Source organism: Sus scrofa, chromosome 15, assembly GCF_000003025.6.
Source record: "Sus scrofa isolate TJ Tabasco breed Duroc chromosome 15, Sscrofa11.1, whole genome shotgun sequence".
In the NCBI taxonomy this organism is placed as follows: domain Eukaryota; kingdom Metazoa; phylum Chordata; class Mammalia; order Artiodactyla; family Suidae; genus Sus; species Sus scrofa.
In genome coordinates this window covers 67,061,994-67,080,066 of record NC_010457.5, presented here as the reverse complement: position 1 = coordinate 67,080,066, position 18,073 = coordinate 67,061,994, and the positions used below count along the sequence as shown (strand labels likewise).

Genomic DNA, 18,073 nt, shown 5'->3' with positions numbered 1-18,073 from the left:
TCTGATTCACATAATCGTGATGAGTGGGGAATGATTCCACCCAACCTCAGTATCACTGACATCCCTAAAAGATTAGGACTCATTCCCACTAACGAAAGGGGAGTTAATAGCCAGCATCCAAACAATTCACTCCTTTGCTCCACCAAGCGATCGCCAGTGATTGACAACTAAGCCCTCTGGGCCAAATGACCTGCTGGGTGACATGATAGTGGTGAAGGACCCATGTGCACCCAACCTTGGTTTCTGCAATGCTACAAAAAAAAAGAGAAGGCAGTTCCTGGTAGCATGCTTAGAACTTTTTAGACAAAGAGTGCTCCACAAGTGGGAGATGTTATGTAAGTCTCTATTTGAGACTTGACTCCCAGTGTGATATAAATCACAGCCCTAGACTCAGGCCACCATAGACACTAGATGTTCCAAGTGGCACTTCTGGCCATTTCGTTTCCCACTGGAGCACAGGAAGCAGCCAGAGGCAGGGCTACAATTTCAGAACAAATACCTGTTTCTTATCAGGAGTTTTTCTCCTGACCAATTTAATAGAGGCGATCTCAACCAACAGGATGAACCCCACACTTAATGCGTCTCAATTACAGTGAGTGAAGGCTGACTTTTTCTTTTTTTGTTCACAGAATTATGCAAAACTCATTCCTGGAGCTACAGTAGGGGTACTTCAGAAGGACTCTGGGAACATTCTCCAGCTGATCATCTCGGCTTATGAAGTATGATACTTTACAATTGGCTTCTTTTTTTCCAGCATACCTTTGGTATTTAAAAATTAAGATATGTTTTAAGCAGTTGAATGTGCTCTCCTTTGTTGGTAGAGACACAGATATTCTTCCTGGAAGGTGGGGCTGGAGGTAGAAAAATCATAAGCCTGATCATAAAGTTGAGGTTGTTTTTATAGTAATAACCAACAGCAGTGCTGTCACCTGCAAAATTTTTAAATTCTACTGAAATGTTTTCATGAGTCATACAATTAAGCTCACCTCTTCCCTGCCTGAAAAAAAATAAGTTTAAATTGCCAGCAAGTAACAGAGCTATGAGAACTAAAAACACAGGCTTAATGAGACTACATCATAACTCAAGGGAAAAAACACCAAAGCATACCAGAAAAGCCACTTTGTAGATTCTCTGCAAAGTGGGACCAGGGAAATTTTCCATCGGCTTTATGTTTTATATATATATATATATATATGTATATATATATATGCGCGCATATATTCAGTTCTTTTTGCCATGACTTGGTAAATTAGTTTCTGAGGACAGAATTTTTCCTTGAACTAAGATACATACCTACAGGATTGCTATGTTTTCTGTCTCTATTTCATAACTCAATTAATCAACAGTGGATGGCCATTTGCCTACTCTTTTATTTTGGTTTCCAAATATCATCATCATCCCCTCTTTGCCTTTACTTACAGAGAAAAAGTACACACACACACACACACAAAGATGGAGCCCTAAGTTATGACAGGAATGAAAAAACAATTTTTATAAAGCAGTAGAAGGCTAACATTTGCTCTAAACAGCAATTACATAATATGAAATAAATTCTCATTTTTAATGTTTTAAAATTACAAATAGGAGTTCCCATCATGGCTCAGTGGTTAACCAACCCAATTAGGAACGATGAAGTTGCGGGTTTGATCCCTGGCCTTGCTCAGTGGGTTAAGGATCTGGCGTTGCTGTGGCTGTGGTGCAGGCCAGTGGCTACAGCTCCAATTCGACCCCTAGCCTGGAAACCTCCATATGCCTCGGATGTGGCCCTCAAAAGACAAAATAAATAAATAACTAAATAAAATAAAATTACAAATAAATGACCCTTATGCACTGTATGCCGGTACTTAGTGTATACTGAGCCAGGGTTCTTTGGCATTTCCAAATAATTTGGGAAGCTTTTTAAAAAGAGATGTGTCCAGAGTCCTCTCATAGATGGCTTTGGAGAACTTTAAGGAAAGGAAGATCTACATATCTGAGGAAAAAAACCCCAGTGATTTTGACATCAGCCCATCAATTTTGAAAATCACTGTACCAGGGAAAAGCAAGGTATTTTTTCTGAAATACATTTCCTCAAAGAATAAAATACAGATGGTCCTAAAAATTATAGGATGAGGGTTTGTTTGTTTGTTTTTATGTTTATTTATTTACTTACTTATTTTTGTCTTTTTGCCTTTTCTAGGGCCGCTTCCCTCAGCATATGGAGATTCCCAGGCTAGGGGTCCAATCAGAGCTGTAGCCGCCGGCATACACCACAGCCACAGCAACTCGGGATCCGAGCTGCATCTGCACAGCTCACAGCAACGCCGGATTCTTAACCCATTGAACTAGGCCAGGGATCGAACATGCTACCTCATGATTTCCAAGTCGGATTCGTTAACCACTGCACCATGACAGGAACTCCTGTTTGGTTTTTTTAACTCGTATCCTCAGAAACTTTTCTTAGCTGACATCAAAAATCAATCACCACGTTAATCAGTTCATGCTTGAAATTCTTCCAGACAGGAAAGCTTGTCAACAAAATCTATAAAAACCTTCCTCTCTCTCATGCAGTAAAGTTTTAATGTGTAAAATCAAATAAAATCACATGGCAATCCTTCACTGAATTAAAACAAATTCAACATTTTTTAGCTCAGGACTCTCAAAAGTGCTAGCTAGCCATTAACATCTTCAAAGGAATTCAGTAAATTGGAAAACAGTGAACTGTCAAAAATATTTCCACTCCTATCTAACCAGCCCTGTCTGGACCCCTGCTTGCTCTGTCACAGTTTATGTCCCCATTCATTCACACAACTTACCAGAGTGGTTGAAATCAAAGCACCAAACATTTGAAGTGAATCTTATGTCTTTTTTACTGTCTCAAAAATGTGAAGAGTCTATTACTCATATCAAACAATCTTGCTCTGGAGTGGTTTTTGAAACTCTATAACCTGCTGGGTGAGGTATGCCACAGATCTTGGCACTAGCTCTGATTTTTTTTCTATTCTGTTATTTTTAAATGTATCCTAAAGGACTTTAAAATATAGGATCCATAGACTGGATTTCTTTCCAGTCTATAAAAAGAAATAGAAGGAGAGAGACCACATTGAGAGAAAACATAAAATGCTTCTGACTTGTAGTGGGGCAGAGGCAAACAATTTGTTTTTGTAATTAGCGACTACAGACCTCAGCTCAGTATTTTACAGTGCCATATTGACATTAAAAAAACAAAAAACAAAAAACAAACACTTTAAGGAGTTTGCATTGTAGCTCAGCAGTTTAAGGACCTGACGCTGTCTCTGTGAGGATGCAGGTTTGTTCCCTGGCCTTGGCTTAAGTATACAGCATTGGTCACAGACATGGCTCAAACCTGGCTGTTGCTGTGTCTGGGGTGTAGACTGGCAGCTGCAGCTCCGATTCAACCCCTGGCCTGGAAACTTCCACATGCTGCAGGTGCAGCCACAAAAAGAAAAAAAAAAAAACCTTAAATACCAGATGTGTACTCATCTGGCCATCATTCACTAATTTCCTTCCCTCCCTAAGCACATAATAAAACTACTGAAATACTGATGCTCCCAAGGCTAAACTCTTCTATTGGTATCTAAGCTCCAGAAGGGAAGTGACTTTGTTTTGTGTTGCCTGGTTCACAGAAGATGCTCAATAAATAAATGAACGAAAAGATTTTTTAAATATACAAATAAATATCTATGTCCATTCTTTGGGAAATTCACAACAAAATATTCCTGGTGAAATTTCCAATGTGATATTCCAATTTTATCAATGCTGACATTTCCTTCATTTTGGTCAGATTATGTCACTCACTATTCCAAATTCCTGTCATCTGCAGATTTTCAGGTCCTATCCCTCATTTCTCATTAGCTCACTGTGCCACTGTCTCCAACACTACTCCTGCCTTAATTCTTGATGATTTCCTACCTGTACCCTGGTCTCTTAGTTTCTTGAACTCCACCTCTGAAGTGATCTTATTCCCTTCCCCCTTAATTACTTTCTTATACCTCCACTCTCTTGTCCTACCCTAAACTGTATCATTTGCAATAAACTCCTTCAGAGACTCAACTGCATGCAATCCATTTTCTGCTCACCATTTCCAATCTTTTCAGCTCACTCTTGCTTGTTCCCCTAATATTTCTTCCAACCTATCAGGATCTCCATTTTTTTTAAACCCTATCTACTAAGGAACCCATAACAGCTCCTCATCCCCTTGATGTCCTCTCTCACCTGTCCCCCCAACATAAATCCATTAGACACACTCTCAAGCCCCAGCCCACATCTTATCACTCCTCTGAGGATGTTGGCCAACTGTGGTCCTGGTAAAAACCCAACTGTCCACTCACTCTGCACAGCTGAATGGGAATGGGGAAAACATACAATCATGCTCTCACTTTAACTTCACAATCATGGGCCTCAAGCAGGCCCCCCATGCTGCCCAACCACCATGCTGTATTTCTCTAGTAGACCTCCAAGAGGAGATATCCAGGAGTTGCTTGATATGTTTGTTGGCAATTCAGCAGAGTAAACTGGCCTCTCCCAGACTTACTTCGCCAATAGTTTTCTCCTTCTCAACCCAAGGTAATTCCATCTTTCATATTGCTAGGGCCCCAAACCTTGAAACAATCAATCCTTGACATCCCCTCTTTCTCTTACACTCTACATTTAATCCATCAGGAGGTTTCATTGGCTCTTTCCCCAGATTTATTCAGAATTTGACCCCATTGCTGCCTCCACTGTCCTCATTACCCCACACTAATTCGTCATTCACTGGAATTATTGCAAAAGCCTCCTAAACGCTGTTTCCTGTTTCTGCCTTTGGGTTTCCTACATTCTGTTTTCAATGAAACAGCTAGAATTTTCTTTTAAAATATTGAGTCAAGCCCTATCACTCTTCTGTGCGTAACCCTGTTTGTTTGCTCATTTTATGTAGAGTAAAAGTCGAACTCTTTATAACAGCCTACTAGGACCCTCCGGATATGTTGCCTTCCAGCCATTCCTTTGACTTCACCTCCTATTCCTCTCCTCTAACTCTCTCTGCTCCAGTCCAGCAGCCCTGCCCTCCTCGCTGTTCTGTTCCCAGAACAAGCCAGGCATGATCCTGCCTTGGGGCCTTTGCATTGACTGCACCCTCTTCCTCAAACACTTCAGAAGTATGTGCACAGCTAATTTCCTCTTCCTTTCTTGAAATGTCACCTTCTTAATGAATCCTGCCTAACCTGACGACTTTTTAAAAATTGCAGCCTATACACCCCGCACACACTCTTTTAATCATCATTACCCCACACTAATTTTTTTTTTTTCTGGTGCTATGTAATTTTCTTATCCATTGCGTGGTTTCCTTTCTGCCTTTCCATAATTGAGTGTAAACTCAATCAAGTGGGCAGCCTTTTTGTGGTTTTTGTTTCCCAAGTGACTAGAACAGTATCTGGTACATAGAGGACACTCAGTAAATATTTTCTGAATAATATAACTAGTGGAGATAAAATAAAGAGTAAATGTTAATGCTAAATTGGCAGAATTTGAAATCTTAAGACATCATAGCAATAGTCTTTATGACTGAGAAATGACACTTTAGTCTCTGATAAAGACTACATTCTGAAAAGTCAGCCTGTGTCCATCTACAGAAGGGGGGACCATACAGGGCAAATAAAAAAGCAAGGAAGAGAAGTGATAGAATTTACAGTCAGCACCGTAGAATCAGGAGGAAGGCTGGGTCATCTGACCACGCCGTTGGCAAAATTATATTTTGGGAAAAGGTGAAGCTGAACTTGTTTTTAAAATTCTATCAATGAAATTGGTATAGGGACTCAAATCCTTTATATGAAGTATAACTTAATTCATAATATTTTATTATTTGTTTTCATTGTTTTTTAAAAGCAATTCATTTCCCCCCCCCCCAAATACAGACTTCTCTCTTATAAAAGAAAGAGGAATTAAGTCCGAATAATAATACTAGCTTCCCCCGAAACACACAGTTCTGCCATCCTCTCCTCTTGACAGTCTTCTTCCTGGACAACATTGCCTTTACCTTCTGTATGCCCTGTGTCTACTCCTCCTCTTCTCCACCCACAGCATCACATAGACCAACCTCCCAGTCCTGTACTCACGCCTCAGGCCAGGTGAATGCAGCAACATGCTTGCTTCCTTGACTCAACCCTTCCTATTACGTCATCCAGCCTGTCCTGCTCACACCTTCCAGACAACCTCCCTGCAGCTGTCTTTTCAGTAAATCGGGCTTCTGCTTAAAAGCTTCGGGGAATGTTTCCCATAAATCTTAACTCATCTTTCCAAACCTCAGGGCTCTGGGTGGTCTAATGTCTCCCAGGACAGCAAGTGTGCAGGCTTGGTTGGAGTCCCACTTTTCTCCATTCTATACCACTCCAGGCACCCAGCTTTCTCTCTTCTGGTCCCTTTGCCTGAAATACCATCATCATCCCCTCCTACACCTCTAAATCCAACACTGCCATTAAGGACTGATCTTATAACACTTCAGCCTTCACTGACCGCCCTCTTTGCTGAACTCTCCCAAAGCCTTGCACAGTTTTTCCGTAATTTAATGGCGCACTGGCAGACATTTGTTAACTGCTTTACTTGGTTCCATCTTGGTTTTTTTCAGTAAGATGATCATCCTGAGGGCAGAAATCCGGTCTTATACACATTTCCCCAGATATGGCTCTCTACTAAATGTACAATAGAGGCTCTATAAATTCCAGGATTGATTGCAAGGCACAGTTTCTCCCACATTTTAACCTCTCTAAATCTGGATACATTTTTCTAATTTATCATGTCTTACTCATGTTGTCAGAAGAGTAGAGAGCATAATGTAGTTTTCATTGCCTGCACATGTATAAACTTGGCAGTAACTGTATATGCTATTGTCACTTCAATTTGTTAAATGCACTGCTGGTACTATACATGTTGAGTATAATTACCATTTTAAAATATCTTCCAAGTTTGCACTAAGATTCCATGTTGAAAAGTTATTGTATATGCAGAACAGAACAACAGGGGAGCAAATACTGATCAGAGAAGCTAATATCCAGTGTTGGATGACTCAATTCTATATTCTTTACAAAGCAACAACCAGCTGCTTTATGCGACCTAGAAAATGATAATACTTAGGATACAGGTAAAGGAAACTATTGTTGTATGTTGTTACTGAGATACAGGCAAAAGATTTGCCTTATATATGCCAAGCAATGCAACTCAGAAATGGAGAAGTTTGCCAAAATCTCAGAATGGATAAAATCATTTTTTTTTTTTTATGTTTGAATAGTATTCCATTGTGTATTTTTTTTTTTTTTTTGGTCTTTTTTGCCATTTCTTGGGCCGCTCCGCGCATATGGAGGTTCCCAGGCTAGGGGTCTAATCGGAGCTGTAGCTGCCAGCCTACGCCAGGGCCACAGCAACGCGGGATCCGAGCAGTGTCTGCGACCTACACCACAGCTCACGGCAACGCGGGATTGTTAACCCACTGAGCAAGGGCAGGGATCGAACGCAACCTCATGATTCCTAGTCGGATTCGTTAACCACTGTGCCACGACGGGAACTCCTAAAATCATTTTTATTAAAAATTTTTTTTTTGCTGCTGCTCCTGTGGCATTTGGAAGTTCCCAGACTAGGGGTTGAATTGGAGCTGCAGCTGCCAGCCTATGCCACAGCCACAGCAATGGTGGATGTGAGCCCCATTAAGCAAGCAGTACACAGCAATGCTGGATCCTCAACCTACTGAGCCAGGCCAGGGATCAAACACACATCCTCACAGACACTATGTCAGGTTCTTAATCTGCTGAGCCACAATGGGAACTCCATTTTTTAAAGAAATTATAATGACATTGATTCATATATTCTGCAGAATGATCCTAAGGTATTTTGTCTTAGTTTAATTGTCATAAAATTATGGCATCTCTCATTGATGGCATCTTAGATTTGATAAAATATGATGTGTTTCATGTGTATTGTATGTGTGTATTGCTTGCTTTCTTGCTTGATTGGTAATATAGTGAATTTCTTTTTGACCCAATTTAATTTTCTTCGTTTGTTGTTTAATGAACGTGATTCACAGATTCTTCTCTCCTGGCTGTATTTTTTGGTTATGTCTTCATTCACCTCTTTATGTCTTATCTAAAGGAACTGCGGTCTGAGGTGGAGCTGGAAGTGTTAGGAGACACGGAAGGACTCAACCTGTCATTTACAGCCATCTGTAACAATGGGACTCCCTTCCCACACCAAAAGAAATGCTCTCACATGAAGGTGGGAGACACAGTAAGTAGATGGCTGATACATCATCTGAAAAAACATGTAGATGATCTGTGAAACATTACCTTAGTGTACTCAAGCTGGACTTCTTTCAAGTATTCCAACATCAGTTTTCAAAAATTTCCTGATAAATACTTTCTGCAAAGCTGCGCCTCACATAGCTTTGTTTCATCGCGTGCACTCTGGTGGCTAGAAGAAGATAATTCGTATTTTCTTTCCCAGGCTTCGTTCAACATGACTGTGGGGATACCAAACTGTGAGAAAAGAAGCAGGCATGTTATTGTAAAGCCCGTGGGGCTGGGGGACGCCCTAGAAATCCTGATCAGTCCAGAATGCAGCTGCGACTGTCAGAAAGAAGTGGAGGTGAACAGCTCCAAATGCAACCACGGCAACGGCTCCTTCCAGTGTGGGGTGTGTGCCTGCAACCCTGGCCACATGGGTCCTCACTGCGAGTGCGGGGAGGACACGCTGAGCATGGACTCCTGCAGGGAGGCCCCCGAACACCTCTCATGCAGCGGGAGAGGCGATTGCTACTGTGGGCAGTGCACCTGCCACTTGTCTCCTTATGGAAACATTTATGGGCCTTACTGCCAATGCGATGATTTCTCCTGCGTGAGACACAAGGGGCTGCTCTGCGGAGGTAGGTAGGCTATATCCAAATCCTCCTTCCACAGCGGCTGTCAGGTATCAAGCAGGCGTTTTAAATCCCTTGTACCTTCCACAACCACCTGGGCACAGTAGGTGCTCAATAAATATTTTGCGGATTAGCTAAGTAGGTTCACCTTTAGACCTAAGGCAACTGAACCTCTCCTATGATTTTTCTGGCTCTGACATTCCCCAGGAATGAGATCTCTGCCAACTGAACTTACATCTCTATTATGATTTCCCTAAAAGTAAGTAGGTAAAATGTGGAATTGCCTTCTCTTTGGTCATTACCCAGATTTCACAAAACTTCATGTTAATTGAATTCCATTATCTTCCAGACTATTCTGGATCAGGCTTCCGGCATCTGACCCAACTCTGAAATGTCTATTACTTTGGAAATATTAAAAGCGAGGCTGCTTGGAATTCCATCATAGTTCAGCAGGTTAAGAATCTGACTAGCATACATGAGGACACAGGTTCAATATCTGGTCTCTCACTCAATGAGTTAAGGATCCTGTGTTGCCATGAGCTGTGGTGTAGGTTGCAGATGCGGCTCAGATCTGGCATTGCTGTGGCTGTGGTGTAGGCCTACAGGTCCAGCTCCAATTTGACCCCTAGCCCAGGAACTTCCATATGCCACAGGTTCATTAAAAAATTAAAAATTAAAAAAGGAAAGTTAGGCTGCTTATAGATCATACTGTAAAGGATGAGGGACACAAAAATACTAAATGACTTTCAGGACCTACATTCACTCCATGCATATTTATTAAAACCCGTTATGTGGTAGATACTAGGTTAGTCACTGTGTTAATATAGATGAAGAAGAATGTATGTGAAGAAGGCTATGGAAAGAGTAAAAATGAAAAATTGCTTGGAATGTTTTGAGAGTGGGGAAAATTTTAAAAAGGAGAAATATTTATATTTCAGTATCCTTTGTAAATGTCACATCACTGTGGTTTAAGAATATATTACATATAACATGACTATATCTAAATCATTCTGAGGGTTATATGTATATATTTAAGTACAATCTAATCAGACAAGACTTACAAATGTGTTAATGTACTTTAAAATGATACAGATTTGTGTCACAATAGGTACCGTGACTGTGGAATTTAAGCTCTCATGTCTTTTTTTTTTTTTCCACAACGTGAGCCGATAGCATTTCAAAACAGAAAGTCATTATCTTTAGAGAAAACTAAGCAAGTTATGTTTCCAAACCACACTGTCAGGAACATATGAAAGTGACCAATTTTCAGGGGAAACGGCCTGAGCAAAGAAGCCTCAAAGAATTCCAAGCTCTTTGAAAAGCCTCTGATACCTTAGAAGTGCGTCTCCGTTTCATTTCTTGGCTGCTGCTGTTGCTGCCGATAGATTCTTCTGAGGCTCCCTTCTTTCTTCTCCCCCAGAGAGTGAGAAGTTTAGGGTCTGTTCAGATTGAGACACATTTCTCTCCCCTTTCATTCAAAGATGTATTTCCATATCTAATGGGTGTGTTTCCAAACCCACATCCATCCTCTGTCCTCTTTTCCCAAGAGGCAGAAGGGACACAGTCTGAAGCCAGAGGCCGTCACCAAGTCTTGGAAAGAGTATATTCAGCAGAATCCCAGGTGGCATTTCTAGTAGAAATCTCAGGACCTTTGAATTTACCTTTCAAAAAAATTCCCAGGTGTAATGGAATACAATATAACAGCGACAGTGACCCCCACCTATATTTTGCCCTTTAAGTCTGAGATGAAAGGGATCTGAGGCTGTGTAGACCCATGCAACACAGTTTTTCCATTTTCTTGATGGTCTTTCACTTTATTTTATATCCCACATGAGCACAGACATAAATTCAAAGCATCACGTGATCTGTGCATCCTAGTTATGCACATATCCTGAGAATAGCACTTTTCTTTGTATCAGATGCAGTGAGTGCCAAAGAAATTCTCTTTAGAAAATACAATTATTTTTTTCACCTGGACTCAAAAAATTTCACCAACACCCATTTTCTTCACATGTTGGGGTAATTTCCAATCCTCAACAATGGCTGTTTCTCAAAGCCATTTTGTGTTTAGAAACATCTCAAAGGATGTTACTCTATTATCAGTAACTTCCTCTCTCTCTCTCTTTTTTTTTTTTTTTGGTCTTTTTAGGGCTGCACCCACAGCATATGGAGGTTCCCAGGCTAGAGAACTGTAGCCACTGGCCTACACTACAGCCACAGCAATGCCAGATTCCAGCCACATCTGTGACCTACACCACAGCTCATGGCAATGCCAGATCCTTAACCCACTGAGAGAGGCCAGGGGCCAAACCTGCATCCTCATAGATGCTAGTCAGATTCATTTCCACTGAGCCACGACGGGAATGCAAGTAACTTCCTCTTTTAAGAGGTACAATAAAAGTACAGCCATTTGAGTTCAAAGAATAACAGAGCATCTATTATGTGCCTGGTATTCACTTAGTGCAGTGATAAAATTGTGTCTGGCCTTATCAACATGAATGCTGTGGTTGCTGTTGTTTGCAACAGAGTCCTGACTATGCTACACTTCTCATGTAAATCTCATTTATTTTACAATTAATACACTCTACCATGCACCAATTCTTTGAAGGGCTATTATCACAATGTTCCTTTCATGCACCTTCTTCCATCCATCTGTAAGCACTCACAGATAGAGCGCCGCATTGATTTTTCTCTTGCCCAAATTCCATTAGTCTTTTAAATTTTGATTCTAAGAGACTGGAAGCTCTAATGGACAATGGCATTACAGAAAAAACTTCCTGCCATTGTGCACTTATAGTTATCACTCAATGGCATTCCAGAAAAATCTATCCCTCTAAGAAGAGCCCGATAATTTTCTTCTTAATCCTTGGTTGTCGTCTTGCCTCTACATGAAGCCATTTTGAAGGTTTTGTTGTCATTGTATGAACAGGTACTTTAGATAATTGATTATTTGTGGATACCAATTAACAACTTTTGTGACCAGGTTAACGGTTTTGGAAGGTTTGGAAGGCCCGCAGAAAAGAGAGTTTTAAATTCTGAAAGGAGATTTTGGAATGGTTTCCTAAAATTTCTGCCAAATAATTTTTTTTTTTTTTTGATAGCCACATCTGAGAAATACGGAAGTTCCCGGGCTAGCGATCCAATCTGAGTCACAGCAGCGAACCAAGCTGCTGCAGAGACAACACCAGATCTTTAACCCACTGCACCATGGCAGGAATTCCTGCCAAATAATTCTTATAGGCAGTGATACACTTGGACATTTTCACAGCCTTTGGAAGTGCATATTTCATTTGACAATACTTGTACACCTTAAGCATTTTTCAGAATAAACTTCAATATAGAAATTCCTTCCTATCATGAAAGTGCATTTCCCCTTTTGCTGAGGAAGAAATAAAGCAATTGTAATTTAAAGGATAGCTTACATGTAAAAATTAAGCAGGTTAAGGACCCAGGGTTGCCACTGCTGCAGCATAGGTCACAGCTGCAGCTGGGATTCAATTATCTGGCCTGGGAACTTCCATATGCCTGTGAGTGTGGCCACAAAAAATAAATGAATAAATAAATAAATAAGGTATGTCATGAATACATAAAATATATGTAGATACTAGTCTATCTTTACATAGGTGTAAGATGAGTGATATTTAATATAAAATTGATAATGTGTTGGTTTTCATACCATTTTACAACTGCTTTCAAAGCACTATATTACTGTGCAGTATGCCTCTCTCACAATTAAAAAGGGATATACATTCCTTTTCACTTTTTTCCATACTGTTCACTACAGAGTATTGCGTAGATTTCCCCTTACTATACCGTAGGTCCTTGTTACTCACCCATTCCAAAACAGTATGGTACTGGCACAAAAACAGAAATACAGATCAGTGGAACAGGATAGAAAGCCCAGAAATTAGCCCACACACGTATGGTCAATTAATCTATGACAAAAGAGGCAAGTATGTACGATGAAAAAAGACAGTCTCTTCAATAAGTGGTTCTGGGAAAATTGGACAGCTACATGTAAAAGAATAAAATTAGAACATTGTGTAACATCATACGCAAAAATAAACTCAAAATGGATTTAAGACCTCAACGTAGGCCTGATACTATAAAACTCTTAGAGTAAAACACAGGCAGAACACTCTTTGACATATATCTTCAGTCTTTCTGATGGTGTTTAAAGGCAAAGAGAAAAGATGGCCCCCAAGATCTGGAAACATTGTAGCCCTAAGAAACCCAGAACTTTATTTTACAGATAATGGTGACTGTGAGTGCGGCGAGTGCGTGTGCAGGAGCGGCTGGACAGGCGAGTACTGTAACTGCACCACCAGCACGGACCAGTGCGTCTCAGAGGATGGGGTGCTCTGCAGCGGTCGAGGGGACTGTGTGTGCGGCAAGTGCATTTGCACGAACCCTGGAGCCTCAGGACTCACCTGTGAACGCTGTCCCACCTGTGGCGATCCCTGTAACTCTAAACGGTAATGTCTCTGCTGTCTTCAGTCTTTTGTCCATAGGTTTCATTATGATCCAGGTTACAATGACATTTCATAAACTCAGAGCTCAAAATGGTTTTGCTGGATTTGGTCTTCAAGCATCCATCAAAATACACAAACCCACTGAGCCCCTGTGATCATCAGCTGGAACATCAGCCTCTCACTTGCCTCCAGGTGTTGGTTGTTCAGGACCACAATGTCGCATTTCTGCAAGAGCCTAGAATGGGGAAGTGAGCTGATGTCCCACCCTGATAACATCAGATAGCCTCTCCCTTACAATACCAGCCACACATCCGGAATGCCCCGGGGGTAGCCTGATGACATTCACATTCTGTACTTTTTTTAAAGGGAAACAGACAAGCTCCTTTCTTACCTAGAAGTTTATAGCCCAACCTTCCTGATTCATGCCTATCTATAGATTCATAATGTCCAAGAGGCAGAAAGATGATCTTGGCTTTCACTGCCTTCTCTGTTCACCACTGGTGCTCTTTGGCACCTTTCTTTTGTTCTGATTCTACATGCTGTTGTGAATTACATTTTCTTTTATACCGAGGGAAGGATGACAACAACAAAACCACCACATTTTTTTATTTCTCAGTAAGAGAAACTATTTTTTTTTGGTTGGCAGCTAAATTTTTAATGGAAGCAGGGAAAGCTTTGTAGGTCAAGTGAAGTAAATCTTCAAATTGGCTGTGTTGTGACATTACAAGTATAATGTGTTATGCAGCAACCGTGCTTAAGCAGTTCATATTTTCGTTACCTCTGGCATCCAAAACGGTGAACAATGCAATTGTGAATTTGCATTTCTGTTGTGAACAAAGTAAGAAAATCGATAGTCTCAGTAGTCACTCAGTGGTCACTTACTATCCAGGTGTCAAAACTTCTCTGTCACTGTGCCTGGACATAAGTCAAAAGAAGCCTGGGCATAGGGTTAGACTTGAATAGAATTTAATGTAGGAGTTCCCGTCGTGGCACAGTGGTTAACGAATCCGACTAGGAACCATGAGGTTGCGGGTTCGGTCCCTGCCCTTGCTCAGTGGGTTAACGATCTGGCGTTGCCGTGAGCTGTGGTGTAGGTTGCAGACGCGGCTCGGATCCCGCGTTGCTGTGGCTCTGGTGTAGGCCGGTGGCTACAGCTCCGATTCAACCCCTAGCCTGGGAACCTCCATATGCCGAGGGAGCGGCCCAAGAAATGGCAACAATAACAACAACAACAAAAAAGACAAAAGACAAAAAAAAAAAAAAAAAAAAAAAAAAAAGAATTTAATGTAAAATGTCCTTTCAAGGTACTTCTTCTATTACCTTTTTATTTTATCTTCTCTGTAAATGACTCGATCTTCTTCTTCTTCTTTTGTGTGTGTGTGTGTGTGTGTGTGTCTTTTTGCCTTTTCTAGGGCCGCTCCCATGGCATATGGAGGTTCCCAGGCTAGAGGTCTAATTGGAGCTATAGCTGCCAGCCTACACCAGAGCCACAGCAACGCAGGATCCGAGCTATGTCTGCCACCTACACCACAGCTCACAGCAACGCCGGATCCTCAGCCCACTGAGCAAGGCCAGGGATAGAACCTGCAACCTCATGGTTCCTAGTCGGATTCATTAACCACTGTGCCACGACAGGAACTCCAATGACTCGATCTTTTTAAAAAATTTATTTATTTAACTATAGTTGATTTACAATATTGTGGTAGTTTCAGATGTATGACTTCAGTTTCTTTTCCATTATAGGTTATTACAAGATATTGAATATAGTTCCATGTACTATACAGTAAATCTTTGTTGTTTATTTTATATATAGTAGCATGTTATCTGTTAATTCTGTACTCCTAATTTATCCCTCCCCCTCCCCTTTGCCCTTTGGTAGTTATATGTTTTCCTTTGTGAAACGTGATTCAATCTTAAATCTGATTTATAAGATACAAAATTAATAGTCAAAGTAGTTCAAATTTGAGGAATTAGGTAGAGTGATCTCCTCGGTGTTAGTTTTGAGATGATCCCATTCTTCCATTTATTCAGTCACGTACTTATTTGTCAAAAAAATATTGAGTACCTTCTATAGGCCAGGAATCATGTTAAGCCATAGACATGCAGTGCTGATTGAAATTAAGTTGAATTCCTGCCATCTCAGGTGCTGAGTGTCTACCTGGAAAGACAGAACATTTTAAGAAGAAACTATAATGATATCTGGGCTGACAGTTATAATAAGGGACAGAGAGGGTGCAGCGGAACTCTATAATAGGATAAAGGTACCAGACTAGCATGGGCAGCCATCAGTGGGTTGCACAAAGGGGTAAAGGTTTTAAGGGCTTCCACAGTCTCCACAGCCCCTTGCAGAGCCACTCCAAGTAAATATATATCCTAGATAAATGCAATATGCTTGCAGAACAAAGGCAACTTCCAGATAAGACTTCTATCCCCACTCCCACAAAGATTGCTGCTCCTAAGCCCTTCTTGCAGAGGAATTCAGAGGCTTGCTCTGCAAGGGAACTAAATGATAAGGGTTAGGGAAGGCTTGCCTAAAGAAATGTGGTTTCAGCTGAGATTTGATGAGGCATGGGTAGGAGTGGGGAATCTTTCCAGCAATTAGAAGAGTGTATCTTTCCTTGGCCAGCATGATGTGTGCCCACAGTCAGAAAACTTTTGCAGTTTTGGGTTACTCTAAACACCATCTGTTTGTAAAGTGATTTTCAGCACAAGATTAATTCAGGGTCTAAGCTTTACTTTGCTGTATAGACATAATTAGAGTAGCTTAATTCCTGTGCTATCTTCTTGGAAAGACACTTTTATAGAAGTAGAGATCCTTTATTTTAAAGCCTGTATTAATGAGGTTCCAGGCTATAATCCTCAGCTTTTAAAAGCACTCTTATCAAGGCTTGGACTCATTCAAAAGAGTTACAGGAAAGTGAATTTTTAAAACCATATACAGATTCTTAGAATTCTTGTTAAAATAACAGACCCTTTCTGTTAAGAAATTCACACTTTGTCTAAGTTCTAATGGTATTTTAGCAGCATAAATCTTTCCCAGGAAAATGTATAATGAAAATATAGTTAAATCAAATACCAAAATATTTGGGGGTTTCCTTTGGGAATTTTCTTTTTTATTCAACCAGTCAGAAGCTATCTTTACAGATGACTGAAAACAGTAGCTATTATCGAGGCTGTCTCAGGGAACATTGATTACTGAATAGAAGTCAGAATAAAGCAGTTTCCCCCTGGATATCACCCAACCATCTTTCTGAATGTAACAAAACACAGCATCCTCTCTGAGACAACCCTGCAGCCAGAACCACAGTAACAGTGTTGCAGCCATACAACAAACTAATCAATTCTGTTGAATAATGTTCCCAGGAGCTGCATTGAATGCCACTTGTCTGCTGATGGCCAGGCCCGAGAAGACTGTGTTGACAAATGCAAACTAGCTGGTGCGACCATCAGTGAAGAAGAAGGTTCTGCTTGTCTTAAATTGCTTTTCTTTCCTTTGCGTAGTTTTGGAGAGGCAGAAACTCTGTGGAGGGCTTTTCAGTAGCTCAACCTCATTTGTACCAGGGCAGTTAGTTCACTCACATTCATTTTAAAGAGCAAATGCATTCCAGAAGGCTAAAGACTTGATGGTTTGGGATACAAGCAATTTGAAATCACAGCTATTCTATTTGGCTTCAGCACTGCTGGCAAATTCATCTCTGCTTAACCCCCCTAACCTGAAATGGTCCTCTATGGCCTGATTGCCTTATTTCACCACGGGACAAAGTGAGGTGTAATATAAGTTTCCTGACAGCTGCCTTCAGACACTGGGCAGTTTCTGCTTAGTGGCCATTTTTCCTTCCTTCTCCTCTGATGCTCTTACTCCCAACTTTCCAAACATGGGCATTACATGATCATCCTTAATTCCATTTTGCCTCAGCCCCAAACTATAAGAAGGGACTGTTACCTTAAACTGCTAAGAAACTCTGCTCATGCTTTCACCTGCTATTAAGTTACCTGCTTAAAATCAGATTTTTTTTTTTCTAATGGCAAAATGTTTTCTCAAATATTTAAATATGTTGTATTTTAGCTGGGAAGACATTTGAAACATAATCTGTGAACTTTAAAACAAAGCAGATAACTGACTCCTCCCAAGGGAACCATCTGGGGGGATTTTTTTTTTTTTTCCCACCGTCACAAAACCCCTGCATTATCCTGCCGCTCCGGGGGGACCGTTGCTTTGCAGGCCTAAGAAATTCAGCCACAATGCATCTGAGGTGGAGGGGAATAATCAAGACAATAATTTATGACACTCTAGGATATGTTTTTCTTTTTTTCTTTTTCTTTCTTTCTTTTTTTTTTTTTTTGGCTGAATCCACACCATGTGAGAGTTCCCAGGCCAGGGATCAAATCCAAGCTGCAGCTGTCACCTACACCACAGCTGCAGCAATGCTGGCTCCTAACTCACTGAGCAAGGCCACAGATTGAACCCATGCTACCACAGGGGGAACTCCCTGGAATATGTATCTTGAACAGATAAGATTAGAATGCAGAAATTAATGCATTTCCAAAGTGAAATGTTTGAAAATCACCAACATTTTAAATTTGAGGTTTCTGACTGTGCACAGTTAAGTAGCTCTCTCTGGAGTAGCTCTCTCTCTCTCTCTGTAATTAGTGCTCTTAAAACCCCTCACCCATGCTTTTCTGGTGCTTAAAGATAAATGTGCCAACAACCGTACATTGG

The 18,073-nt window shown here is 40.8% G+C and overlaps 1 protein-coding gene across 8 annotated transcripts in view; it reads left to right on the top strand.

Moving 5' to 3' along the window:
- Positions 1-18,073, top strand: part of ITGB6 (integrin subunit beta 6) — a 133,894-nt gene that overhangs the window by 95,343 nt on the left and 20,478 nt on the right. For all 8 annotated transcript variants that reach the window (XM_021074449.1, XM_021074453.1, XM_021074454.1 and 5 more), the window contains 5 exon segments: positions 630-719; positions 8,119-8,253; positions 8,470-8,887; positions 13,134-13,356; positions 16,717-16,814. In XM_021074449.1, coding sequence (XP_020930108.1) covers positions 630-719; positions 8,119-8,253; positions 8,470-8,887; positions 13,134-13,356; positions 16,717-16,814 — 964 coding nt within the window.